The following is a 27,784-nucleotide window of genomic DNA, read 5'->3' on the forward strand; positions in this document are numbered from 1 at the left end:
CTTCTAGCTTATTCAAATCCTCTTGAGCCAAAACATCAGCATTATTACTAATAACTCTCCCATGCTTCGCATCATCTGCAAACAAATGAATATCTTCCTGTAGTCCTGTCACAATATCATTCACATAAAAATTAAACAGTAATGGTCCCAGTACTGAACTCTGTGGAACTCCACTTGTAACAGTCTTACTCCCTGATACTGCTCCCCCATATACAACTCTCTTATATCTATCAGAAAACCAATCACCAAGCCAGTCTACTAATCATATCTAAACCCATATATTGCAACTTAAAAACCAACTTGTCATGTGGCACCCTGTCAAATGCCTTTGAAAAATCCAAAAAAATGACATTGTATGCCTTACTCTTATCGACTGCTCTTGTTACTTGATTGTAAAAAGTAAGCAGATTACTAAAACAAGAGTGCCCATTTTGTCCTGCATAAATAATATTGCCCTCATCTGTCCATTTCTGTGTATGAGTGCTTAGCAATTTATCCAGAATTTTAACAACTACAGAATAAATACAAACAGGCCTATAGTTTGATTCTACAACCACTCTTATGCAACGGCACTATCCTACCTTCCTTCCGCTCTCCAGGAACCTCTCACATTACAAGATTTTCATTAGTGGCCAAGTTAATGGTGCAGTTCCATAGCACATTTTCTTAAAACATGTGAAATTCCATTTAGTCCCCCCCCCCCTTCACTTTATTAACATTTAGTGTAACAAGGTTATCGGTACTATCAACGTAAGAAGCCTGAATGGCAAAGAAATGGAGCTAGCTGAGGAATTAGATAAGTACCAGATCGACATAATAGGGGTGACTGAAACAAAAAAGACCAAAACTGGTGAGATCTTTCTGAGCAATAAATACAAAATGTTATATTCAGGCAATAACAATCAAGGAAAAGAAGGAGTAGCCATAGTATTCAACACAAAATACGAGGCTAATCTTCTTGAATGGCAGTCAGTCTCAAGTAGAGTAATGTGGGCAAATATGAGAATGGGGAACTGGACAATGAGACTTATTTGTGCCTATGGTCCCACAGAAGGTTCTACTAAGGTAGAAGTGGAGGAATTTTTTGAGGCTTTAGAAAAAGCAACTGACACAATGAAAAAGGAAAAGTTGGTCCTTGTTGGGGATCTAAATAGTAGAGTAGGAAATGATTGTGAGACATACAAAAATATTTTGGGAAAATTTGGAGAAAAGAGCAAAGCTAATAATAATGGCAAATATCTGTTGGATTTCTGCTCAGGACATGGACTGGTTATTACTAACACCATGTTCCAACATAAAAATGTGCACAAATTCACATGGAGAGAAGAGGCTAGGAATAAGAAAAGTCTCATTGACTATGTTATTGTTGATAGTGATGTTTTCTCCCTGGTGCAGGACACCAGAGTGTACAGAGGATTTGAAATTGTAAGTGATCACTATTTAGTCTTGAGCAGGATAAAATCGAATTTCATATTGAAAAGAATAACATGTAAGAAAGTTTTAAAGCGAATAAAAGTTGAGCAGCTCTCAGATGTAAACTGTAGACTAAAATACAGAAATATTATTGAAAAGAAAATGAAAGAGTTTGAGAACAGGAATCAAACCTTGGAGATTCAGTGGCAAACTCTGAAGGAAACATTGATTGATTCTGCCAGAGAGGCATGTGGTGAGGTTGTGTGCAAAGATAAAAAAATCAGAACTCCCTGGTGGACACAGGAAGTTAAAGAGGAAGTGAAGGAAAAGAAGAAAGCATATCAAAAGTTCCTGGCAAATAAGTCAGCTTTTACTCTTACAGAATACAGAGACAAATGTAAGAAAGCTAAACAGTGTGTAAAACTAGCTAAACAAAAGTCATGGGAGGACTTTGGCAAGAACATAGAAAATAAATATCAAGAAGGTGGCAAAATATTCTGGAGGTTGTTGAAGAAGCTTAGGAATGGAGGAAAGAGTGCTGTAAAAGGAATTAGAGATGATAAAGGTGAAATGAAAACAGGAGAAAAAGATATCCTTGAAGTATGGAGTAATTACTTTGAAAAACTGCTAAATGAAACAAGCAGTGATGACAGCACAGTGATAAAAAACACTGACCAGGCATGCAGTCAGGAATACATATCCATACTTGAAGTAGAAAAAGCCATCAAAGGCTTGAAATGTGGAAAGGCAGCAGGAGTAGATGATATTCGACCAGAAATGCTGAAGTATGGTTGGTATAAGAGTCTTACAGTGGCTGCACTGCATAGTTCAGAAAGCCTGGACAGAGGGATGAATTCCCGATGATTGGAGTAGAGCTCTCATAGTACCCATATATAAAAAGGGAAATAAAACTGAATGTGAGAATTACAGAGGTATTTCCCTACTGAGTGTTACTGGCAAGATCTATGCAAGTATACTTGAGAAACGGTTGAGAAGAATTGTGGAAGAAAAGCTTGGTGAAGAACAAGCTGGATTCAGGCCAAATAGAGGCTGTCAGGATCAGATCTTCACTTTACGACAAATAGTCGAGAAAGCATGGGAATATAACGAAGATCTGTATTTAAGTTTTGTCGATTTGGAAAAGGCATATGACAAGGTGCCAAGAGAGAAGCTATTCAATACGCTGCAGTTATATGGTGTCAATGGGGCATTATATCAAGCAATACTTAGTCTTTATTTGAGTTGTGAGTCAGCAGTTAGAATTGAAGGAAGTACAGGAAGATGGTTTAATGTTAAATCTGGTGTGAGACAAGGATGTACATTATCCCCTCTGTTATTCATTATCTATATGGATCACATTATGAAGGAATGTGGTATTAAACCTGATATCAAAATTGGAGATGTTAATGTCAGCTCTTTGCTTTATGCGGATGATGTTATACTTCTAAATAAATCCGCTACAAGTCTGCAAGATTCTCTGACTAAATTGAATAGCTGTTGTAATAGATATGGTATGAAGGTCAGCAATAAAAAGACAAAGACAATGAAAATAGGCAGAATCGTTGAAAATGTCAACTGTGTTGTGAATGGAGAACCTGTGGAACAAGTAAAACATTTCAGCTACTTAGGCACAATTCTTACTGAAGATGGTAAACTAAATGTAGAAATAGACAACAGAATCAGCAAAGCTGGTATCGTGGGAAGTCAATTGAATAAATTCATATGGAATAAGAAAGAAATTAGTCGGAACACTAAATTAGCTGTATACAAGACTGTGTTCAAACCAATTTTAACTTATGGATCTGAGAGCTGGGTCAGAAGTAAAACACTTGACCAAAGACTAGAGACCGCAGATATGAGAGTCCTGAGAAAGATTAGAGGCGTGAACAGATGGCATCAATGGCAATATGATATTAAAAATGAGGATATTAGGAAAGAACTTGACATTGTCAGCATCCAGGAATGTGTTAGCAGAGCTAATCTCAGATGGTATGGTCACTTAAATAGAATGGGAGAGGAAAGATTAGCAAAACAAGTGTTCTCTGCCAGGTTGGCAGGAAAACGACCCAGAGGAAGACCAAGATATAGGTGGATTGATACGGTACAAAGTGCCTTAGACGATAGAAATATAAGATCTGATAATGTTGGAGTCTTGACAAGTAACAGACTGATTTGGAGGAAAATTGTAGATAGGAAGTTAGTAATGATGTAATTTTTTCATGTAGTACTGTCATATCCTGTACACCCCTTGAGGGTACATGGCAGGAATTTGATGATGATGATGATGGTTATAAAATTACTTGGTATCTTTAACTTATTTTATATTCAAGATAAAAAACTTTTCACATCTTTCTCTCATCCGGAGATTCTTAATTAGTAAGGTCAAAGCACCTAGTGGAACTTGTATAGGTAAAATTGATAAGCTCTGTATTATTACATAAACCTTGGCATTTCAAGGTCTGCCTACTCACTGATGAGACCTCAATAAAGGTTGAAACCGGTCTGGGTAGTGACCCCCACCCATAATGTATAACATCATACATCTCCTAGGAGATGTTTTTTACATTTATGGGAAATACTAAGGAAAGTGATCAGAACTTAATCCATCTTTACCACGAGTTGCCTTGGTGTTGCACCACCACCATAAGTCTGGAGCCACGTTCAGGTGCAAACTTGACTTACTTGTCTGTTTGCTTACTTGGGAAAAAGGATGAAAACCAAGTTTATAAAATTGGTATCTTTAACATATATTATACCCAAGGTAAAAAACTTTTCACAACACATTTAGTGTATTCAGTATTCAAAATATATCTTCTTCATTCACTTCTAATACTTCACCACTCATTATCCTTCTAGGAATAAATCCTGCTACCAGGATGGAACACTCTAATAAAGAGATTAAAAAACATTTATATCACACCATATACACTCAAAGCTATTATTATTATTATTCCCACTGTGATTCTCTACTCTGAGAGGGCACAATTCATCCCTTATCATGATTAAACAATCCACCACCATCATGTTTAACTTCCCTATTCTGCCAAAATATGCTGTCTATCTTACTATCCTTGTTAGCCATTATTACTCGCTTCATACTTCATCTTGCTCTGTAATATGTTGTAGACTTCCTCATTTCTCAAGCCACTATCCCCACTCATGGCCACCCCTGCCACATTCCACCTGTACAATATTAGTTTCCCTGTCCTGACACACTCACTTGCCCTGAAAAAGAACAGTCTCTTCAAATGACTGTGCCTTTCTCCATTCAAATGTAATCCATCTCTTGCATACAGCTTTCTTCTTTGCATAAATGTACTCCTGCATCCACATATTTCAGACACATTCACAGTATCATCTCATTTGTTATCACTTCTCTTCTCCTGCACTCTACATTATCATACTTAAGCAACACACTAACCATGTTTCCCTGGATGCATTTCTGCTGCACAACTGAAAATCAACCTCAAATCTTGCACTATATAAATCATGCTACCGCTCAGTTTATTCATTCCAACCATTACTGTCATCTTCTCTACATTTTTACCCTTCTTCACTGCCATTGCCACAATCTCTATCATTCTACCAGGCAAGCACTCCTCTGGCACTTCACTTTACTTTCTCCTGCTGGCATCCCTGACTCTTAAGACTTCCAATCTCTCTCCGACCCCCCCCTTCTCATCTCTATCCTTTGTTTCTGCACTCTCAACTTTCTGCAGTTTCCTCTCTTCCCTTGCCTCTCCCATTCTCTCACTTTTCTCTCTCCCTTATCCTCTGAAGCTCTTCTCTCACACCTACTCTCATTTTTCTTGCACTAGCCAACTTCTTTATCCTCCTAATATCATGCATTCACCCTCCTCAACTTAGACTTGACTTCATTAATTCTATCTCCTTTCTCAGCAGTTCTATTTCTCTTTCCATCCATACTGCTTTCAGCTGAGTTTCACATACATACAATCCCATGGCCATCAGACCAACCATCTCCCTTTGCTACACATCCCAAGGTTAAATTCATGTGCATGCTGTTGACATTTTCTGTACCCTCCAACACACTACTGATATTCACAAATTGTATTTCACCTGTTTCTGAAGCACTGCTCTGCTACCACTGAATCTCGAGATCAAGATACTTATGTTTCCCAGTGCTTCCCTCATTTCATGAACACATTCCTGTCTCACATTTGCTACATTTTTAAACAATGGGATGATGCATACATGCTAGGAAGCTGCCACAAAATCATCAGTGATGTTACAAATAATGTAATCTTCAAACGTTTGTGGCTGGGTTATGTGCTAGAACTGTCAGCTGCCATGTTCAGTACAATCAGAATGGTATCCGTGAAGTGCATCCTTCAGAGTTCCAAACAGGTGGTAGTCACTTAACTGGTGAGCCAACCTCTATGGTTATGTTTTTGCAATACAGTTAGATACAATATTGAGACAATAAAATCATAACAAAATACCACACAGTCGTATAAAAAATCGTCAATTTCAATAGCACAAATTTATAAACCAATATCAGTAATGAAATAAACACAATGATATCCTTCCTTACTACAAATACTTTTTTTTTTTAACAGCTTACATCATCCATTACTTGCCTTTGCGTGCTAGCACCATCTGCATGGCACATTGAAGTTATTACGTAAGATGCTTTGTAACTGAGCAAAATTTATAGTTATCAACATGAGAACGTTGATGGTTAAGCATAATAAATTTCACTGGTCCATCTCATCTTTTTCTTTGGAATTATTTGTATTATGATATGTAACTTTGCCTGATTTTTTTTATATGTTAAATGATATTGATTTAGAATCTTACAGGAGGAAAAAAGGGAGGAAGTCATATTACTGATGTTACAAATGCAAGCCGAACAATGCTGATGGATATTGAAAGTTTACAGTGGGACTCAATGCTTTGCAAGTAATTATTTTTTGTATTAAATGCATATATTTATAAGTAAGACTTTCATCATCTTCCTTATCTGCCTAAGTCAGATTGAGGCTAATATGAACAATAACTTTCAAGTCTAGTTCTATTGGCAGCAAAGTTATTTAAATTTCTGTAAGAATTCAGACCACTTATATCCTTATTGTTTTCTATTCATATCCTTCTGGGTCTTCCATTGGTATATTTTCTTCTGCTCTTCCATTTTGGAGAATACGAAGAAATGTGTTAGTGGACATTATATACACACAGGTTCATACCACTGTAAATGTTTTTTTGTGATTCTTATTATTATTGAAATATTTTAGTGTAATTCTTTTCTGATCTTCTGATTGGTTTTGATTTTAGTCCATGTTGTTTTTTTTATTTTTTTCAAACACATTGTTTTCAAAGTTCTGATAACCCAAGGCACCATAAAGAATTGTGGGGAGTGCCATTAAACTATATACTTTGAATTTAAGTTCTTTGGAGAGATGTGTATTTTTCCATATATTTATTAGTTTGGTAATATTAGACCATCCTAGATTTATTCTGTATTTAATAATTTAGCCTACCTGTGATCAATGCGGCCAAAGAGATTAATTTTAACCTTTTCCAGTTTATTTCCTTCCATTTCCAAGTTAAGTTCTTCTCCATTTCTGTCTATTGCCATTGTTTTCTTTTTACTAAAATGCATGTGCATTGCATAGTTTTTATTGTTTTTATGTAGGTTTTCAATAACATATTTTAAGTTTTTCTTCATCATCATCATCATCAAATTCCTGCCATGTACCCTCAAGGGGTGTACAGGATATGATAGTACTACATGAAAAATTTACATCATTACTAACTTCTTATCTACAATTTTCCTCCAGATCAGTCTGTTACTTGTCAAAACTCCAATATTATCAGATCTCATATTTCTGTCATCTAAGGCACTTTGTACCCTATCAAACCACCTATATCTTGGTCTTCCTCTGGGTTGTTTTCTGAGATTAGCTCTGCTAACACATTCCTGGATGCTGACAATGTCAAGTTCTTTCCTAATATCCTCGTTTTTAATATGATATTGCCATTGATGCCATCTGTTCATGCCTCTAATCTTTCTCAGGACTCTCATATCTGCAGTCTCTAGTCTTTGGTCAAGTGTTTTACTTCTGACCCAGCTCTTAGATCCATAAGTTAAAACTAGTTTGAACACTGTCTTGTATACAGCTAACTTAGTGTTCTGACTAATTTCTCTCTTATTCCATATGAATTTATTCAATTAACTTCCTACCATACCATCTTTATTGATTATGTTGTTGTTTACCATATTTAATTTACCATCTTCACTAAAAATCGTGCCTAAGTAGGTGAAATGTTTTACTTGTTCCACAGATTCTCCATTCACAACATAGTTGACATTTTCAATGATTCTACCTATTTTCATTGTCTTTGTCTTTTTATTGCTGACCTTCATACCATATCTATTACAACAGTTATTCAGTTTAGTCAAGGAATCTTGCAGATTCGTAGTGGATTTGATAAGTATAACAACGTCTGCATAAAGCAAAGAGCTGACATTAACATCTCCAATTTTGATATCATGTTTAATACTACTTTTCTTCATAATGTGATCCATATAGATAATGAATAACAGAGGGGATAATGTACATCCTTGTCTCACACCAGATTTAACATTAAACCATCTTCCTGTACTTCCTTCAGTTCTAACTGCTGACTTACAACTCAAATAAAGAGTAAGTATTGCTTGATATAATGCTCCATTGACGCCATATTACTGTAGCGTATTGATTAGCTTCTCTCTTGGCACCTTATCATATGCCTTTTCCAGATCTACAAAACTCAAATAGAGATGTTTGTTATATTGCCATGATTTCTCCACTATTTGTCATAAAGTGAAGATCTGATTCTGAGAGCCTCTATTTGGCCTGAATACAGCTTGTTCTTCACAAAGATTCAGTTCATTCTTCACAATTTTTAGCAATAAAGAGAGGGCATGAAACAGACAAGATGATAGTTATGGTGGGTACGAATGACCTGAGAGGTAGTATAAATCGGGTAGGAAAAGATTTAAGAACATTATTAGATATTGTGAAGAGGAAAAGTGTCAATGGGAGAATAGTGTGTGTGCTGCCTCGTTTTGACAATTACGAGTTAAGTAGACGAGCAATGATAATGAATGATATGATTGCAAGAATGTGCAGAAAAAGAGGTCTGGAGTTTGTTGATGTTTGGAGTGTGTTTGAAGGAAAAAGGCAGTTGTATGCTAGAGATGGACTGCATCTTAACATGGAAGGACATAAGAGATTGAAGAAGTTATTGTTTTCTGAACAGGTTGAAGTTATTGGGCAGGGAAACTAATATTGAAAAGGTTGAGTGTAAGAGAGAGAAACTTTAGCACTGATTGTGTATTTATTGATCCTTACAGGCAGAATAAATTGCAGAAGAGAGGGGGAAAAAATCGGCATAGGACTACGGTAGTTAGTGACTTATATATCAGTTCTAAAGCCGGTACAAGATCTAGAGGGAATCTGCAATTTTTGTATACCAATGCTAGAAGCATTAGAAATAAGAGAGAAGAATTTTTGGCATTAGTCAGTGAAATCTCACCAAAAGTTGTAGGCATTAGTGAAACTTGGCTGTCAGCAGAAGATGTGGTCACTGGAATTGAATGTGATGGGTACAGTATTTTCAGGGAGGATAGAGAAGATAGAACAGGAGGAGGAGTACTGTTGATGATAGCTGATGTGTTGCAGCCAAAGAAAGTAGTATATCATGATGATAGACATGTGAATGAGAGTTCATTTGAGGCAGTCTGGTGGGAAATAGTGACCAACGCAACCAAATATACAGTTGGATGCTGCTATAGGCCAGGGAGTACAGGGGGAGATATTGAATTCATGCATCAGCAACTTAGTGCAATGAGTGAAGGCTTAGTGATTATTATGGGGGATTTTAATTATGGTGATATCAATTGGAAGGAGGAAATATCACGTAGCAAAAAGGAAATGGAGTTCATACATCTGCTACGAGATAATTACTTGAAACAGCACGTAACTGAAGGGACACGTGGTGTGAGAGTGTTGGACCTGGTTATTGGTTCAGAGGTTATGTGCATAAGTAAGGTGACCTCGTTACCTCCAGTTGGTGAAAGCGATCATGTGGTATTGACTTGGGAGGTTGCAAAATCTGTGGATTTTTCTATTAAGAAGGGGTATGTACGAAACTACAGGTTAGGCAATTATAACAAGCTTCGGAGTGAGCTTGCAGCCATCCCATGGCAGAACATATTGCAAGGGAAAGATGTTAGCAGTGCTTGGGATAAAATCAGTGGGTATCTGAGGAAAGCAATATCAGATTGTGTCCCCATGGTCAGGAGGTCAAACAAGGCAGGCATTAGATGGATGAGCAGTAGTATCAAGCTTGAACTACAAAAAAAGAAAATGTTATGGAGAATTTACAAGGAGAAGGGCGATCAGGATACCCATGAGCAGTACAAGGCTCAAGCTAGGAAGGTTACCAGCATAGTAAGAAAAGCTAAATCAGATTATGAGAAGACCTTAGCCAAAGAGATCAAGGGTAATCCCAAAGAGTTCTTACGCTATGTGGCAAGTAAGAGGAAGAATGACTTCGGAAGGATAACCTTAGTGGGTGCTGATGGTATTGAGGTGACAAAATCAGATGTAATAGTCGAGTTACTGAGTGATCACTTCTCAAAAGTCTATCACCCAAGTGAGGATATCTCTATACCTATAGCAATACCTAATGTGAGAATTGAAGCTAAAGAATCAGAGGTATTAAATATATTGCGAAACTTAAATGCAAACACTGCGGTAGGCTTAGATGGAATATCAGCTCGGGTGTTGCGTGAATGTGCAAATGAATTGTCAACCCCTCTTACCTGGATATTTAATTTAAGTTTGAACTCTGGTATGGTCCCTAGGGAGTGGAAGTTAGGCAAAGTGGTTCCTTTGCATAAGGGTGGCTCTAAAACTGCAGTATTGAATTACAGACCAATCACCATCTCAGGAGTAGTGGTAAAAGTATTGGAAAAGTTGGTTAAAGACAAAATTCAAGAATGGGTGGATCAGGATATGATACTCTATAGAGGCCAACATGGTTTTGTTAAAGGTAGATCCTGCCTTAGCAATCTATTAACTATCCATAATAGAATAACATCAGAGTTGGACAAAGGAACTGGCTACACAGTGGTACTTCTGGATTTTGCTAAGGCTTTTGACAGGATACCCCATAGAACACTGTTACGCAAATTGGAGCAGATGGGAATGGATATTAAATTGGTGATATGGATAGGAGAATGGCTCAGGGAGAGATACCATAAGGTGGTGTATGGAGGAGCCGAGTCCAGAATGAGGCAGGTGACCAGTGGTGTGCCTCAGGGCTCTGTGCTTGGGCCAATGTTGTTTAATTTGTATATAAATGATATAGGAAACGGCTTAAAGGGAGATATTCAGTTGTTTGCTGATGATGCAAAGTTGTGTAGTGCAATAAAAAATCAAGCTGATGTTGAAAGTTTGCAGGAGGATTTAAATAAGCTGGTAAAATGGGCAAAAGAAAATGGATGTCAGTTCAATGTGGAAAAGTGTAAAGTCTTGCATTTTGGGATTAAAAGATTACCAGCTGTGTACTACATAGATGGAAAGGTACTCCAAGAGATTGATGAGGCTAGGGACTTAGGGGTATTGGTAGATAAGGAGATGAAGTTCAGAGGACACATTGCTAAGGTGTCCAAGATTGCACATAGGATTACTTGGTTGTTGAGGAACACACTGACATCCAGAGATAAAGAGGTTATTATTCCCCTTTATAAAGCATTGATACTTCCACATTTGGATTACTGTGCTCAGGTCTGGTCACCTGGATTCCTTGGAGATGAGGAGGCTGTGGAGAGGGTTCAGAGAAGAGTGACCAAGTTGGTGAGTGATATAAAAAATGCTCCCTACATTGATAGATTGAGAGCTTGTGGATTGCAGAGATTGGCTGATAGGCGAAGAAGAGGGGATATGATAGAAACATTCAAATTACTAAAAGGTTTTTATAGGATTGATGCAGGGGAAATGTTTCAGCTGTGTGATAGTGATGGAAGAACAAGAGGTCATCTCTGGAAATTAAAGAAGAGTGTGGTTAACAAAGGTGTCAGAACAAGGTTTTTTGCCTGGAGGGTGGTGAATGAGTGGAATTCATTGCCTGACTTTGTTGTGAGCTCTTCATCTGTAAATGAATTCAAGAAGAGATATGACAGATATTGTTTTGCTAGTTTGGGTCTCCCGCGATGAGTCTACTGACTCCATGGAGATACCCGTAATAATAATAATAATAATAAAAAAAAAAGCTTTACTTCCACAATTCTTCTCAACCGTTTCTCAAGTATACTTACATAAATCTTGCCAGGAACACTCAGTAGGGAAATACCTCTGTAATTCTCACATTCAGTTTTATTTCCCTTTTTTATATATGGGTACTATGAGAGCTCTACTACAATCATCAGGAATTCGTAAGCCTTCTGAACTATGCAGTGCAGCCACTGCAAGACTTTTATACCACCATACTTCAGCATTTCTGGTTGAATATCATCTACTCCTGCTGCCTTTTCACATTTTAAGCCTTTGATGGCTTTTTTTACTTCAAGTATGGATTGTATTCCTCACTGTATGCCTGTTGAGTGTTTTTTACCACTGTGCTATCACTGCTTGTTTCATTTAGCAATTTCTCGAAGTATTACTCCATACTTCAAGGGTATCTTTTTCTCCCGTTTTCATGTCACCTTTATCATATCTAACTCCTTTTACAGTACTCTTTCCTCCATTTCTAAGCTTCTTCAATAACGTCCAAAATATTTTGCCACCTTCTTGATATTTATTTTCTACGTTCTTGCCGAAGTCCTCCCATGAGTTTTGTTTAGCTAGTTTTACAGTGTTTAGCTTTCTTACATTTATCTCTGTATTCTCTAAGAGCACAAGCTGACGTATTTGCCAGGAACTTTTGATATGCTTTCTTCTTTTCCTTCACTGCCTCTTTAACTTCCTGTGTCCACCATGGAGTTCTAATTTTTCTATCCTTGCACACAACCTCACCACATGCCTTTCTGGCTGAATCAATCAAGGCTTGCCAGTGAATCTCTAAAGTTTGGTTCATGTTCTCAAACTCTTTTATTTTTTCTTCAATAATTTTTGTGTATTTTAGTCTGCAGTTCACATCTGAGAGCTGCTTAACTTTTATTCGCGTTAAAACTTTCTTACATGTTATTCTTTTCAATGTGAAATTCAGTTTTATCCTGCTCAAGACTAAATAGTGATCACTTCCAATTTCAAATCCTCTGGTTTCCTGCACAAAGGAGAAAACATCACTATCAACAATAACACAGTCAATGAGACTTTTCTTATTCCTTGCCTCTCCATGTGAATTTGTGCACATTTTTATTTTGGAACATGGTGTTAGTAATAACCAGTCCATGTCCTGAGCAGAAATCCAACAGGTATTTGCCATTATTATTAGCTTTGCTCTTTTCTCCAAATTTTCCCAAAATATTTTTGTATGTCTGACAATCATTTCCTACTCTGCTATTTAGATCCCCAACAAGGATCAACTTTTCCTTTTTCATTCTGTCAGTTGCTTTCTCTAAAAGCCTCAAAAAATTCCTGCATTTCTACCTTTGTAGAACCTTCTGTGGGACCATAGGCACAAATAAGTCTCATTGTCCAATTTCCCAATTCTGATATTTTCCCACGTCACTCTACTTTAGACTGCCTGCCATTCAAGAAGATTAGCCTCGTATTTTGTGTTGAATACTATGGCTACTCCTTCTTTTCCTTGATTGTCATTGCCAGAATATAACATTTTGTATTTATTGCTGAGAAAGATCTCATCAGTTTTTGTCTTTTTGTTTCATTCACCCCTATTATGTCGATCTGGTACTTATCTAATTCCTCAGCTAGCTCCATTTCTTTGCCATTCAGGCTTCTTATGTTGATAGTACTGATCTTTAACTCTGGTGATGTTGAGTTGGGGTGTGTTTTCAGATTTGTTCCAGTAGCTGACTTTTCGCTGTTCACCCTGGTTCCCTGGTGAAAACAACGGGGGCCTTGTTTAACTGGGCGATGCCCCAGCTGGCATGAAATTTTGTCATGTTGTACCAGCCCATCCTCGTTCGTTCAGTATCCAGGTAGATGCCCAACAAGGTGCACTACGTGAGGATTGGACATTAGGTCAGAAGCCCTGGTCGGTTCTCCGCATTCCTTTAAAGCCTTTGTGGAGGTCTCCTCTCAGTTATACAGCTTTGACCCTTAAGCATCCCTGAGTTTTTCTTAATGTCTATAAATAATGCTATATCATCTGCATGATTTATATGATGTAAATTTGCCAATTCATGGTTATTTCCATGCTTTCTGGAATAGACTCTTTCTATTCATATCCTTCTTGTTCTTCCAGGCACAGGTTAAACAGATAATGTGAAAGCAGACATCCTTGCATGACACCTCTCTCTCTCCATTTTTCATAAGGCTTTTCATATTGACAAAATGACAGTTCCCCCCCAAATCAGCAGCTTATTCTCAGTGTTTCCACAGTTCCATTGCATCCAAGATGTAGTTTGAATGAATCTTATTATTATTATTTTATTTTTATTTATTTATTTTTTCACATGTAATGTAATGAGTAAAAAGTTTTCCAAAATTTTCCATGTAATAATTGGCAAGAGGGGGGTGAGAGGAGGGGAACCCATAGCAGTTCCCTCTATCTGCTTGTAGATTTTGTTCTTCCAAGAGAAATAACCAGAGTTGATGGCAAAGGAAAAGAGCTCTAAGATATCAGAAGGAAAAACTTTTTTTAAGAGACACCTTAACACTCTTTTTTTTCTGGTTATTTCTCTTGGAAGAACAAAATCTGCAAGCAGTTAGAGAGAACTGCTATGAGTTCCCCCCCCCCCTCTCACCCCCTCTCACCCCCTCTTGCCAATTATTACATGGAAAATTTTGAAAAATAAGCCATTCACTCTTCCCCTCTAAAACCTTCTATCTGGCTGAGATATGTAGATGATGTGTTCTCTATTTGGCCTCATGGCCCAGACACATTAGAGTCCTTCCTCAGTCACCTCAATAGTCTACATCCGAGAATCCAGTTTATGATGGAAAAGGAAAATAACAATAGTTTACACTTCCTAGACACCTTAGTAACACGCCTTCCTAATGGTAACCTTTCTTTCTCTGTATATAGAAAACCTACTCGTACAGGCAGATACATTCACAAACTCTCCCACCACCACCCCTCCCAGCAATATGGCATTTATTAAAACTCTGACCAATAGAGCCCACAATCTTTGTTCCAGTAAAACTGCCCTTTCAACCGAACTCAAACACATACACAACACCTTCCTTTCCATTGGCTATAATGACTATAGAATTAAAAAAATAATCAAGTCCTTCCCCCATTCCCTGACCATCTCTTCAGAAGGACTTCAGAAATGCCATCACTATTCCTTACATCCGTGGTACTTAAGAAAAAATAGCCAGATCATTAAAAAAGTACAACCACCATACAGCTTTTAAGCCCCACCGTAAACTTGCTACCCTTATCCGCTCCACTAAAGACCAGCTCCCTCCTCTTTCAGTGCCTGGTGTATATAGAGTACCTTGTTCCTGTAAACTTGCCTACTTCGGACAAACAGGCAGGTCAGCATCCATCCAGTTAGAAGAACACAGTTCTTACATCTGCAAACACGATTATGGTCAATCTGGTCTTGCAGACCATGTTTTGGATACATCCCACAGGATCTCCTGAAAAAAAACTACCATGCTCCACCATAGTAAATTAAAAAAAGAAAGACTATTCTTTGAATCTGCATCTGCACTCAGGAATCAGCTTAATTTAAACAAATATGGTTGCATTAAACTTCCCAAAATTTAGGAAACTTTAATTATCAGAGATCCCTCTTTACATCCCAGGCCACCTGCAAATGCCCATAGAGGGCACACCACCTAGATAGGACTTTAGTTTCACTTTGTATTGTATTTGTGTGTGTGTTGTTACAAAAAAGTTTTTGTAATTCCCAAAGATGTCTCTGTGACGGAGACAAAATATTGGAAGTATTAAAATTAGTTTTAATCCTTTCTCAGTGCTGTTACTATTCCATTAAACCTCTAACACGAATTCTTCACAGCACTTAAGCATCAACACACGTGTTATGTAATAATTAATTGGATTTATATTCAGGGATTGTAAAATTTCTTCATTTATTTTATGGCCCCATTTGGTATATCCAGCTGTTTTTCTGAGAAATTTCATTTCTGCTGCTTGAATTCTTTTTTCATATTTCCTTTTTATGGTCCATGTTTCATTTCCGTATAGTAGAGTTAGTTTTGACAAGACATTATATAGTCTGATTGTAGTGTGTTTTTGTACTAGGAATGGCTTAAATATATTATTTATTATGCTATTTACTGTCCTTTTCTTCTTCACATGATAAATCACATCCCAAGTATTTGAAAGTATTTACTTGTTCTAATATTTTATTATCTATCACTATTTTGCTTCTTATTGGGTTTTCTCCTTTGAATGCGTTTTAGATAGTTATTAGTTATTTTATTATTATATGACACCTCTAGGGAGTCCAAAAACTCATCGAGGGAGGGCGCCTGCTCTACAGCCCTGTCTCTGCCACTCAATCCACCAACTGACCACAAGTACACCAATGCCATCTACTGCCAACCACCACCACCACTCGTATTTCCAAAGACAATCACAAACATCCATGCCCATGGTGGGATTTGAACCTGCAGCCCCTCTGCTGGAGAGCAGCTACACTAACCACTCGGCTAGCCAGGCTGGTGATATTGGCGATATTATATTGTCTTCTCCTGATGTTTCATCGTTTGCAAAATGGTATCCTTGAAGTGCATCATTCAGAGGGCCAAACAGGGTAGTCACTTAACTGGTGAGCCAAACTCTATGGTTATATTTTTCAATTTCTGTAATGTTTCTGCATGCTGTTCTAACTTGTTTGTGGTGCCTCTCACCAAAAAATCCACAAGCAAGACTCCATGTTTGTGTGGAAATACACCTAGAATACTATTTTTTGTGCAGGAGACTGTCTTTTGAATTTCTTCTTGTGTAGTAACTTGAGATGATGCCATTTCTTTCACTGTCTCTTCATAATGGTGAATCAATGTTTCATTACCTATTACTATGCATGACAGGAAAGTCTCCCCGTTCATTCTTATATTGCCAGGGAAGTTCTGTACAGATGCTTTCCAAGATTCTTGGGGTTTCTCTCTCAGAATTTTTGGGATCCACTATGCACAAACACTGTTGTAGCCAAGGTTTTTAATGATGACCATCATTGATGGTTTTCCAATACCAGCTGTGTTACATTTTTTTTTTTTATGTTGCTTCCATCCATGAAAGGTTATTAGCAAACCTATAGTACACTTTGTACCATGAGTGGGCTAAGGATATTTTCTTTTCTATTTTTATCAACTATATATATATTTTTTGCATTTTAATATATTCCTGGAACCCTGTTTTGAAATCAAACATGGAACTTTTTTCAAGCCTCCAGCTTCATCAGGCCTTCAGGCCTCCAATAAGCAGGGCAGTGGTCTCACACTAGGTGATGAAATTCATCTTCCACCTTAAGGCAACCACAAACATCCATGCCAATGATAGGAGTCAAACCTGCAGCCTATTGGTTGGAGAGCAGGCACACTAACCATTCATCGCAGCATAATCTATTAGTTATGATGTAACAGTTTCCTGTGCTCATCACAGCTGTGATTTTCTGTGATCTAGCTGTGCTCATCTAAGCAGTATCATCTCCATACACATTTTTCATTGGGCATAAACTGCCATCATTTCCATATATTCCACAGTAAGGAGTTCAGTGACCACTCTCTGCTTTACATGCACATTACATCAGCAATTTTTGAATTACTTGTGTACTGTGCTCATGCAACCTTTTGCAAGCATTCTTACTCACTATATTGGAACTAAAGACTACTTCTACTATCCATGACATGTAAAACATTTTGCTGTGCTTAAAAAGAGGCATTATCTTTACCAGTTTTTCAATATTTCCATGAATCTAGCTTACACGTTCATTTCTGTTATATTCTGTTCCAGATATTTTCCCGTTTAATATTTTATTTTCTATTTCTTTTTTTAATATTCTTTCTGAATATACAAATATATTCAGGAATACACTTCCACCTATACTTTAAATTTTACTTCAAAGGAATTGTCTTGTCTCATGCCATTCCTGTATTACTCTGCATTTGTTCTACATTTAACATGTTTCTGTCTCTCTCTCTGCAGTGTGTAAATGATAAGTATTTGGTCTTTCTCAGTCTTTATCTGTCATCCTCATCTGTCTTTCAAAACTTCTGTTTCTGATTATTTTTTCTAGTTATCATAGTGTTTGTTTTTCCATGTTAACATTTAAGATTTTTTTTTTTAAATCAGCCACTTTACATATCACTTTTTGATATATTTTACAGGGATTACTTGGTTATCTGAAAACAGATGTTCTTAATGTAGGGAGAGGATATTTTCTCTATCTAAACCCATAATGCTCTTTGATCATTGCTGGTAATTTCTTGGGTGAATAATAGTTAGGCTGTTTATGATCAGGTGGAGTGGGTTGTTGTTTTTATACACTTTTGGGTAAACTATGTTCTGGAGAGCATGTTGTTGGTGGTAGTGCAGTGGTAATTTTTTAATAGTTGTTTTATAATTTGGCTAGGAAGTTATTTTCTAACTAGTTCAGTAGTTTTCTCTTTTTATGCATTTAGTAGGGTTATAATGAATGTATGTAATAACTTTGTATGTATTGATGTCTAGCAATAACAAATTAATTTTTTATTAACGTTTTTGATGAAGTATAACTGTTGCATCAGAATATTCTTGTTATTCTCCAGGGATTTAATTGCTAACCAGTACTCCTTGCATAGATTGGTAACTGGAGTTTTATCATTGTTAATAATGTTAGATGTTTTTAACCTTAGTTTATCAGCAACAGTGGTTGGAATACATTTCTGTCATAATCTATGCTATCCAAAGACTTTTTTTTTTTTTTTTGCATTATTTACCTTAAACTGTATAATAATCTAATAATCTGTATAATACTATTCTGTTGAAAGATACATGGGTCTTATAAAAATAAGCCACAGTGTAGGAATCACCATATTGCATTTTGCATTGTCTAGAAATGTTGCATATACATAAAGATGGTATATTTCCATATTCAGGCATTCATAATAGTAGCATTTGTGTTGAATTTTTTAGAGGGGAGAAGAATAGTTACATAGGAAATGGATTATAATTCATTCTCAAAACTAAATATATGCAAAACCATTGAAGCCAAAGTCAGATCAGAATAAATATCATCTTTGGACTTGAAGGGAAGTTAAGCCTATTCACAAAAATTTATTTAAAATTAAACTTTGTTTTCTATTGCAGTTAGAAGGATAGAAGAAGAAGAAGAATTATGTAATAACTTTGTTTTCTTCCATATGATCAAGTGATCATTTTCTAGGGCATGCTGAGATAGTCCACTTTTGGGCAATATTTTTTGCATTCTTTCTTCCTAACTGTAGCATGCTGAATTGTGGTAGCCCAGCCTCTTTGTCCAAAATACTGTTTTGTATTCACTGAAAGTATCATTGTTGGTTAATTTCCATTTTCTTTGTGGAAGTGGTGGTGGTTTATCATCAGAATTATAGTTTCTTAATTTTTGTGTGTAGGTGGTATTTTTTAATTTGTTGTTTGTTACTATTTTTTCTGTTAATATGTTGCTATGTTATGTTATGTATATTTTAATGTTTGTAGTGCATATGTTGTGTTGTATCTAGTTTCTGTTGATATTTTCTGTTCCTGTATGTTAATTTTGTTTCTGTCATTTGGCTGGAACCAATGACCTGAAAGGTGAGAATATTGTATGAGGAAGGATGTGAAAGAGTTATTGGAAGACGCAAAATGGAAGAGTGAATCTACTGCCATGCTGTGTGAGAGAGGTGAACTCAGGAGTGCGATGATAGCTAATGAATCAATATGCAGGTGTGCAGAAGGAATGATGTAGAGTTTGTGGACCTATGGCCTGAATATGATCGATGGAAAGATTTATACAATGCTGATGGACTGACTGCACTTAAATGGATTTGGATTTTGGTATCTGGAGAGTGCTTTGCTCACTGAGAGTGTGGAAGCACAGTCAGGAAAACTAAAGCAATTAAGTCAGATGCAAATGTGTGTGTGAGTGAGTGAAGGCACCCATTAAGCGAATGAACAAAAATTGTGGAATCTAGTCTCTCAGGCAACAATATTCAGTGAGATAGCCAATTCAGGATGTAAAGGTGGTTGGAGGCCTAAAGTTATAGAAAGTCACAGTTTTTAAATACTAATGCTGGAAGCATCAGAAATAAGAGGGAGGAGTTTTTGACATTGGTTGGTGCAACCTCACCAGAAGCTATAGGCATTAGTGAGACTTGGCTAACAGCAGATGACATAGTTACAGGGATAGAGTGTGATGGATTTAGTATTTTCATGGAGAATGGAGTAGACATGAGGGGGGGGGGTACTGCTGATGTATTGCAGCCAACAAGAGTAGGAGTCAGTTGGGCAGATGGCATTTCTTTTGTGTCAATATGGTGTGAGATTGAGGCCAGTAGGAAAAAATATAAAATTGATTGCTACTACAGGGGTGCCAGGGATGATTTGGAAGACATGCATTTTACTGGAAGCATCAGGGCTCCGTGCTTAGACCACTGCTGATTAATTTGTACATAAATGATACAAGAATTTGAAGGGAGATATTCAGTTGTTAGCTGATGATACAAAGTTGGCTAGGGTAATAGTTAATTAAGATGATGTATAGATCTTGCATGATGATTTAAATAGGCTGACAGTATGGGCATAACATAATGGATGTCGATTTAATGTGGAAAAGTATAAAATTATGCATTTTGGGATACAAAGATTAAAAGCCACGTACAGCATTGATGCAACTATACTCCAGGAAATTGATGAAGCCAGGAATTTGGAAGTAGTAGCAGATAGAAAGTTGAAGTTTAGCGGGCATATTGCTAAGGCAGCCATGGTAGCTCACAAGATTGCTTGGTTATTGAAGAACACACTAATAAACAGAGATAAGGGAGTTATCATTCTTCTTTATAAAGCCTTAATATGACTGAATATGGATTTCTGTACTCAGGTCTGGTTACCTGGTTTTCTTGTGAATGAGGAAGTGGTGGAGAGGATCCAGAAGCAAATGACCAAGGTGGTGAATGGTCTGTGGAATGCTACCTATGACAATAGATTGAGAATTTGTAGATTGCAAAAGTTGGTGAAAAAGTACAAATATGATAGAAACATTTAAGTTATTTTAAGGATTTTATAGGATTGATTCAGGGGAAATGTTTCAGCGCCAGAGGGGGAGGGGTACAACAAGAGATCATCTCTGGAGGTTGGGTTTGGATAAGAGTGTGGTTAATAATGGCATGAGGACTGGATTTTTTCACTTGGAGAGTGGTGCATGACTAGAATGGGATTTCTAAATCAGTTGTGAGTGCTTTTTCTCTTAATGGTTTCAAGGAGAAATATGATAGTATGGTGCTTGACAGTTTGAGTCTCCCATAATTAATCATAGAACTCAATGGAGGTGCTCATGCAATAGTAATAATAATATGGTTTTGCGCTTTTTTTTTAGTGTTCATATATTTATTTTTATTAGTTTGTATCTATTTTTCATGTGGTATTGTTTTTTAAGGTACATTGTCATATCTTGTTTTCATTTTTTAGCAATCATGAACCTTTAATTTTTAAGGTGAATATGTTGTTATTTTCTTTCTCTCACCCCATTCCATTCCCATTTTCCTTTGTTTTTGTGGTACTAGTTTTTTTTTAATTTTTTTTATATATATTTTTTATGATTTGTAAGATTTTGTTTATTTACTTATCCTGATGTGAGTTTTTAGCATGGCAGTTTTTTTATTGATTTGTGGTGATAGTCTTTGTGGTTGATTTTGTTTTTGTGAAAAAAACAGTTAAACAAAGTCTGTGATATCTTTGTTTCATTAGTTTTTTAAGATAGGATTTGGCTTCCAGTGCTGAGGGCCATCAGTATTTGATTTTTGGTATTGTGTGGCTGTATCTGTTTATATAGGGGTGATATATTATACGATATGAGGGGGCTCTGAATAGTTCTGATAAACACCTAGAACAAAAATGATATTAAAGCAACTGATAGAACCACAAGAAAGAACATATCTTTAAACCCTTTAATCCCCATGTTTCATTAAATTGTAATAATTTGTTCTTTTTCTTTTAGGATATATAAGAAGACATATCGGAGATTTTGAAGAAATTCAGAGACGCAAAGGTGTGGGCCGTCAAGTTTTTCGTGCTGTAGGAAAAGTCTCAATTGTGATTCACCAAACTTTGTGTGAGACTGTAGGGGACTGTGCCCCAACATATCCAATAGTTGCCAGTGGTGGCCAAGCTTAAAACTGTGCATCCTTAGACACAGATGCCAACCCCCCAGGTTAGGAAGATCTTCCGCTGTGATCATACCTGAAAACATTGATGCAGTGCATGCCATGATCTTTGATGATAGATGAATACGAATCAAAAACATTGCAAAGATTCTGGAGATATCCAGGGAATGAGTTGGGGTCATTATCCACCAACATCTGGACATGCAGAAGCTTTCAGCCAAGTGGCTTCCCCAAATGTATGAATGCTGACCAAAAGAGAGAATATATGGGATTTTGGGTCATTTTGTTTGAGAAATCAGTTGAAAAATATTTTGGCTCATATTGTGAATGATGGTGATACATGGCTTCATCACTATAACCCAGAGACTAAACAACAGTTAGTGGAGAGTGGAGACACAAAGGTTCTCCACAGCCAAAGAAGTTCCGAACCCAGAAGTCAGCAGGGAAGGTTCTTGCCATTGTCTTTGGGATATGGTGGTGTATGCCTTTCTAAGTACCTCAGAAAAGGTACTTGGAAAGGTACAGCAGCAGCAGTTTATTCAACAGCTCTGAAAGAACTGAAGCAGGTGTGCCGAAGGAAAAATGCCATGGGAAACTGAGTAGAGGCATGTTACTTTTGCTGGCCAATGCACCTACTCACACTGCTCATGAAACCCAACTGATAATATGCAACTTGTGCTTTCAATGTCAGCCTCGCCTACCCTATTTGCCATACCTGGCCCCATGTGACTATTTCTTATTCCCAAATTTAAAGAAACACTTGAAAGGAACAGAATATTACTGCAGATGATGAAGTAATATCTGAAGCTGAGGACTGATTTGTGCAACAAGGGAAAGACTTTTTTCCTCCGAGGATTGCAAAGGATGCAATAGTGTTGTAAGAAGTGTATAACATTTGAAATCCTTTCTTTTAGTGTTACAAGATGATCGGCATTCATTTAAAAGTTTTATGGAATTTACAACCGTGTTAAAAAATTTTTTTATTATCCCGACGTTTCGATCTTCATATCAAGATCATCATCATCTGGAGCATATTTATTTATGTATATTTTGTATATATGTATATTTATATATGCTCCAGATGATGATCTTGATATGAAGATCGAAACGTCGAGATAATAAAAAAAAGTTTTTTAACACGGTTGTAAATTCCATGAAATTTTTAAATAAATTAAGTGTATAACACTTTGTGGGGAATATGTAGAATAATGTTGATCAGAATGTTGATCAGATAGCCACTAGAGGGCTATATGGTATGTCGTGTTTGTGGATAGCTCCTGAACAGATAAGAAATTTTGATATTTTGAGTAAAAATTGATGAAATTGCATAGTATTTACATAGTATTGTTTACTTTTAGTATTTTAGCGAGTCTGGGCGATTTTTGTGTGTTTTTTGAGTATTTTAATAGTAAATTGACAGATACGATTATCTGTGCACATGGCTCCCATAAAGAGGAATACAAAGATGGCGTCCAGGTCGCCATATTTGTCTAAAAATCTTAACTTAAAGGATTTGATTCAGTGTACCGTTTGCAAAATGTATGCATTCAGGAGAGCGGTGTGAGATTGAAACAATAGTGGAGTGAATGTGTGCAAAAAGTGTAAAGAATGTGAGGATTTAAAGAGTGCTTCAGGTCGTGTGAGTGATATCGTTGATGAAAGTGAGATTCTAGATAACAGTGATATTCGAGGTATATGAATGGTGATATTTGCGAGGTAGTACCCAATAGCTGTGAGAGTGGCGTTGAAAGTGAGAATGAAGGTAAACATACAGAACGATTGAATGAATCATCGGAGAATAAAAATGATGACACTGACGCAGTGAGTGAGATCACTTTATTACACGGAGCGATACATAAGGTAAATCGGCAGCTGGAACGTTGGCAAAAATCTTTACCAAGCGTACTACTAATGATCGGCAAAAGTATGATAGAAAAAATAAGGGTATGATAGCGAGTGTAAACAAAATGAAAGAGCGTGTATTGGTATGGAGATTCCTTAGTAAGAGGTGTGTTAGTTGAGAGTTTAACAAAATCGTACCAACCCAGTGCGAACGTTAAGAATGTAAGCAAGTCAATTAGAATGCAAAAGCAGCGGGTAAAAGAATTGATAGTGGTGGCAGGTACAAATGATTTGAAAAGAAACAAAAAGGCTATGAGTGAGGATATGAAGGAATTGCTTGAGGTAGCAAAAGAGAAGAGTGAGAGAGTTAAGTTGGTGAGTCTGTTGCTGCGGTATGATAGTGAAGAGTATAGAAGGAGGGCCATAATTGTTAATAACTTTATGCGTGAATTATGTTTGATGAGTGATGTGGAATGAGTTCAATGGGCGAAAGGATTTATATAAAATGGATGGTTTGCATTTGAATGGATTTGGTGTACGGAGACTTGAAAAGGTGTTGTCAAATGTAGTGGAAGTGAATGTGCAGAATCAGGGAAACTAGAGTTATTAAGGGGGAGGGTAGATATGCAGATTTCAGGGAAACAGTTGAGTATGTGAATATGTGTAATATGCCTAAGCGAGTAGGAAAGACCACAAACCAGAATGAGATAGTTAGTATAAGGCATCAAAATAGGGATGGGACAAATCGGCTTCTGCAATTCATGTATACAAATGCCAGAAGTATTAGGAACAAGCAGGAAGAATTTTTGGCCTTGGTTGGCACTTCCAGGCCATAGGTTATTGGCATTAGCGAAACATGGCTGATAGAAGATGACACAGCTAGTGGGATTGAATGTGAGGGGTATGGTGTGTTCAGGAGTGACAGGGAGAATAAAATGGGGGGAGGAGTGTTATTGATGATAGCTGATGAGCTACAGCCAAGAAGAATAGAAGTGGAACTGCAGGATAGAGAAAAGAGCACATTTGAGGCTATTTGGTGTGAGATTGAAACTAGCAGAACTAAATATACAGTTGGGTGCTGCTATAGACCAGGTGATGGAATAGATGGTGGAGATAGTATGCATAAGCAAATAGAAGAAATGAGTGGAAGGAGGGTAATTATTATGGGAGATTTCAACTATAGTAACATTGATTGGATGGAGGAGAGGACACGTGGGAGGAAGGAACTGGATTTTATCCGATTACTGAGGGATAACTATCTGAGACAGCATGTAATGGAAAATACTAGGGGTCAGAGAGTGCTTGACCTGGTAATTGCATCTGAGAATTTGGCTGTAACGAATATGACCACGTTGCCACCAATTGGTGAGAGTAATCATAGGGTCTTGACTTGGGTGGTGGCTAAAGGTGTGGAATTTATAATTAAGACTGGGTACATGTGGAATTATCACGCTGGTAAGTATGACAAGCTTAGGAGATTGATTGGTTCAGTACCATGGCATGTACAACTGCAAGGGCTAGAAGTTGATAGTGCATGGGAGGCGGTTAAGAAGTGTTTGCATGAAGCAATGGCTGACTGTATACCTAGAGTCCGAATAATAAATCAAGTAGGGGTTAAATGAATGAATAGCACCATTAAGCTTGAGCTGCAAAAAAAAGAAACAACTATGGAGGGAATTTAAGGAGAAAGGTTACCGACAGGCACATGAACGGTATAAAGCGCAGGCCAGAAAGGTAACGATTGTGGTAAGAAAAGCAAAAAAGGATTGCGAAAGAACATTGGCCATGCAGGCCAAAGAGAATCCTAAACAGTTTTTTCAGTATGTTGCAAGTAAAAGAAAAAATGTATATGGCAGAATGATTTTAAAGAATGCCGATGGTAGGGAGGTAACCGAATCAGTTGATATAGTTGAATTACTGAGCGAGCACTTTGCAAGAATATATCTTCCAGGTGGTGACATTGCAGAAATTAATGAACCAATAGATTATACAGGAATTGTGGTGAATGGTGGAGGTGAGTAGTCTATTGCAAAACCTCAATGTCAATACATCTGTGGGATTGGATGATATACCAGCTCGTGTCGTACATGAAGCGGCTAAAGAATTGTCAGTACCCTTGACCATTTTGTTTAATTTGAGTCTCGGGTCTGGGTTAGTCCTGAGGGGGTGGAAAGAGGGGAAAATGGTTCCACTGCATAAAGGAGATTCCAAGACTGCTGTTGTAAATTACCGACCAATTAGCATATCAGGAATTGTTGTCAAGGTCTTGGAGAAATTAGTCAAGAGAGGAATACAGGATTGGATAGATGAAAATGGGATACTGTATGGGGGACAACATGGTTTTGTGAGGGGTAGATCATGCCTCAGTAACTTGCTCACGTTTTATAACACAGTGACAGCTGAATTAGATAAGAGTAATGGGTTTAGAGTGATTTTACTGGACCTTGCCATGGCCTTTGACAGGATACCACATGGAACTCTAATCAGTAATCTGGAGCAGATGGGGATGGATATAGGGTTGGTGAGATGGTTAGGAGGGTGGTTGATGGAGAGATACCAGAGAGTGGTTTATTCAGGAGTGGAGTCCAAAAGATGGCTTGTGACTAGTGGTGTGCCGCAGGGTTCTGTTCTTGGACCACTACTTTTCAATTTGTTCATTAACGATATAGGAAAGGATCTGAGAGTAAGTGTTCACTTGTTTGCTGATGATACAAAGTTGGGTAGAGCAATTGTGAGTGCACAGGATGTCAAAATTTTGCAGGATGATTTGGATAGTTTGGAGGATTGGGCTAGAGAAAATGGATGTCAGTTTAATGTGGCAAAGTGTAAGGTTGTGCATTTTGGAGTGAAACGATTAGCTGCAGTATATCACATTGGTGGAACCGTACTCCAGGAGATTGATGAGGCCTGGGATTTGGGAGTGATGGTGGATAGGGAGTTGAAGTTTAGGGGACACAGTGCAAAAGTGGCTAAATCAGCTCATCAAATCACTTGGTTGCTGAAAAATACTTTAACAAATAGAGACAAACAAGTTATTGTTCTACTATATCGAGCCTTGATAAGACCCCATCTAGACTACTGTGCCCAGATATGGGTGCCAGGGTTTCTTCTTGATGAGGAGGAGGTGGAGAGGATCCAGAGACGAGTGACCAAGATGATAGCAGGTCTGAGGAATGAACTTTATGAGAACAGGCTGAAGATTTGTGGGTTGCAAAAATTGGTTGATAGGCAGAAAAGGGGTGATATGATTGAGACATTCAAATTACTGAAGGGTTTCTATAGGATTAATCCAGAAGATATTTTTGAGAATAGGACTGGTGGTGGGAGGACTAGGGGCCATACATGGAAGCTCAACAAGAATTTGTGGTTAGCAGGGGTGTTAGAGCTAGGTTTTTTACTTGGAGAGTGGTGAATGAGTGGAATAAGCTGCCAGAGTCTGTTGTGGGTGCTATGACTGTGAATGAGTTCAAGGTGAGGTATGATAGATGCTGTGTGAATGTCGAATAGTTGTTCTTGATATGATGTTAGGGCCTCCCTCGAAGAGTCTGTTGACTCCTTGGAGTTGCCTGAAATAATAATAATAATAATAAAAATGTGTAACTTGCATGTTTCTACCTCAGTTCATGGTGATTATCACTTTTTAACACACCCTCATATGCGCCATAAACACGTCTGATTAACACCATTTGTAGTACTCCATATTATTAATAATACTCAGATTCATTATATTTATATCTACATGTTAAAATTATTCTAATTATAGTATATCATGTAAAGACAAACTTTGGTAATAAGAAATAACTAATAGAAGGATTGGTATATACTGAAATAGTATCTTTTTTTTTTTAAAGTACATTAATTCATTAATAAAACCAAACCAAGTTTTTTTTAAATTTTTTATCCTTTTAATTTTTAGTTTCTTTCAAATTCCTTTATCAATATTACCAGAAATACGGAGTTGCTCAGAGATATATGGCTGCATGGAAAGTGGATCATTAAAAGGAATACCAATATCAGGGGTAAGTAGTCTTGTATCATTAAGTAGGTCTTTGCAGGACCAATATATTCTGATAATATTACTGTGATTGAGAAGCTGT

At 37.2% G+C, this 27,784-nt stretch overlaps 1 protein-coding gene across 1 annotated transcript in view; it reads left to right on the forward strand.

Moving 5' to 3' along the window:
* LOC150100586 (glycerol kinase 3-like) overlaps positions 1 to 27,784 on the forward strand; it is a 473,098-nt gene that overhangs the window by 179,083 nt on the left and 266,231 nt on the right. The window contains exons 7-8 of the mRNA XM_090401838.1: positions 6,227 to 6,336; positions 27,604 to 27,706. Of these exons, the coding sequence (XP_090257964.1) occupies positions 6,227 to 6,336; positions 27,604 to 27,706 (213 nt within the window). The remainder of the gene's footprint in view (positions 1 to 6,226; positions 6,337 to 27,603; positions 27,707 to 27,784) is intronic.

The sequence above is a fragment of the Typopeltis vanoorti genome, chromosome 12 (assembly GCF_054136105.1).
Source record: "Typopeltis vanoorti isolate ZY-2024b chromosome 12, IOZ_Tvanoo_1.0, whole genome shotgun sequence".
Classification (NCBI taxonomy): domain Eukaryota; kingdom Metazoa; phylum Arthropoda; class Arachnida; order Uropygi; family Thelyphonidae; genus Typopeltis; species Typopeltis vanoorti.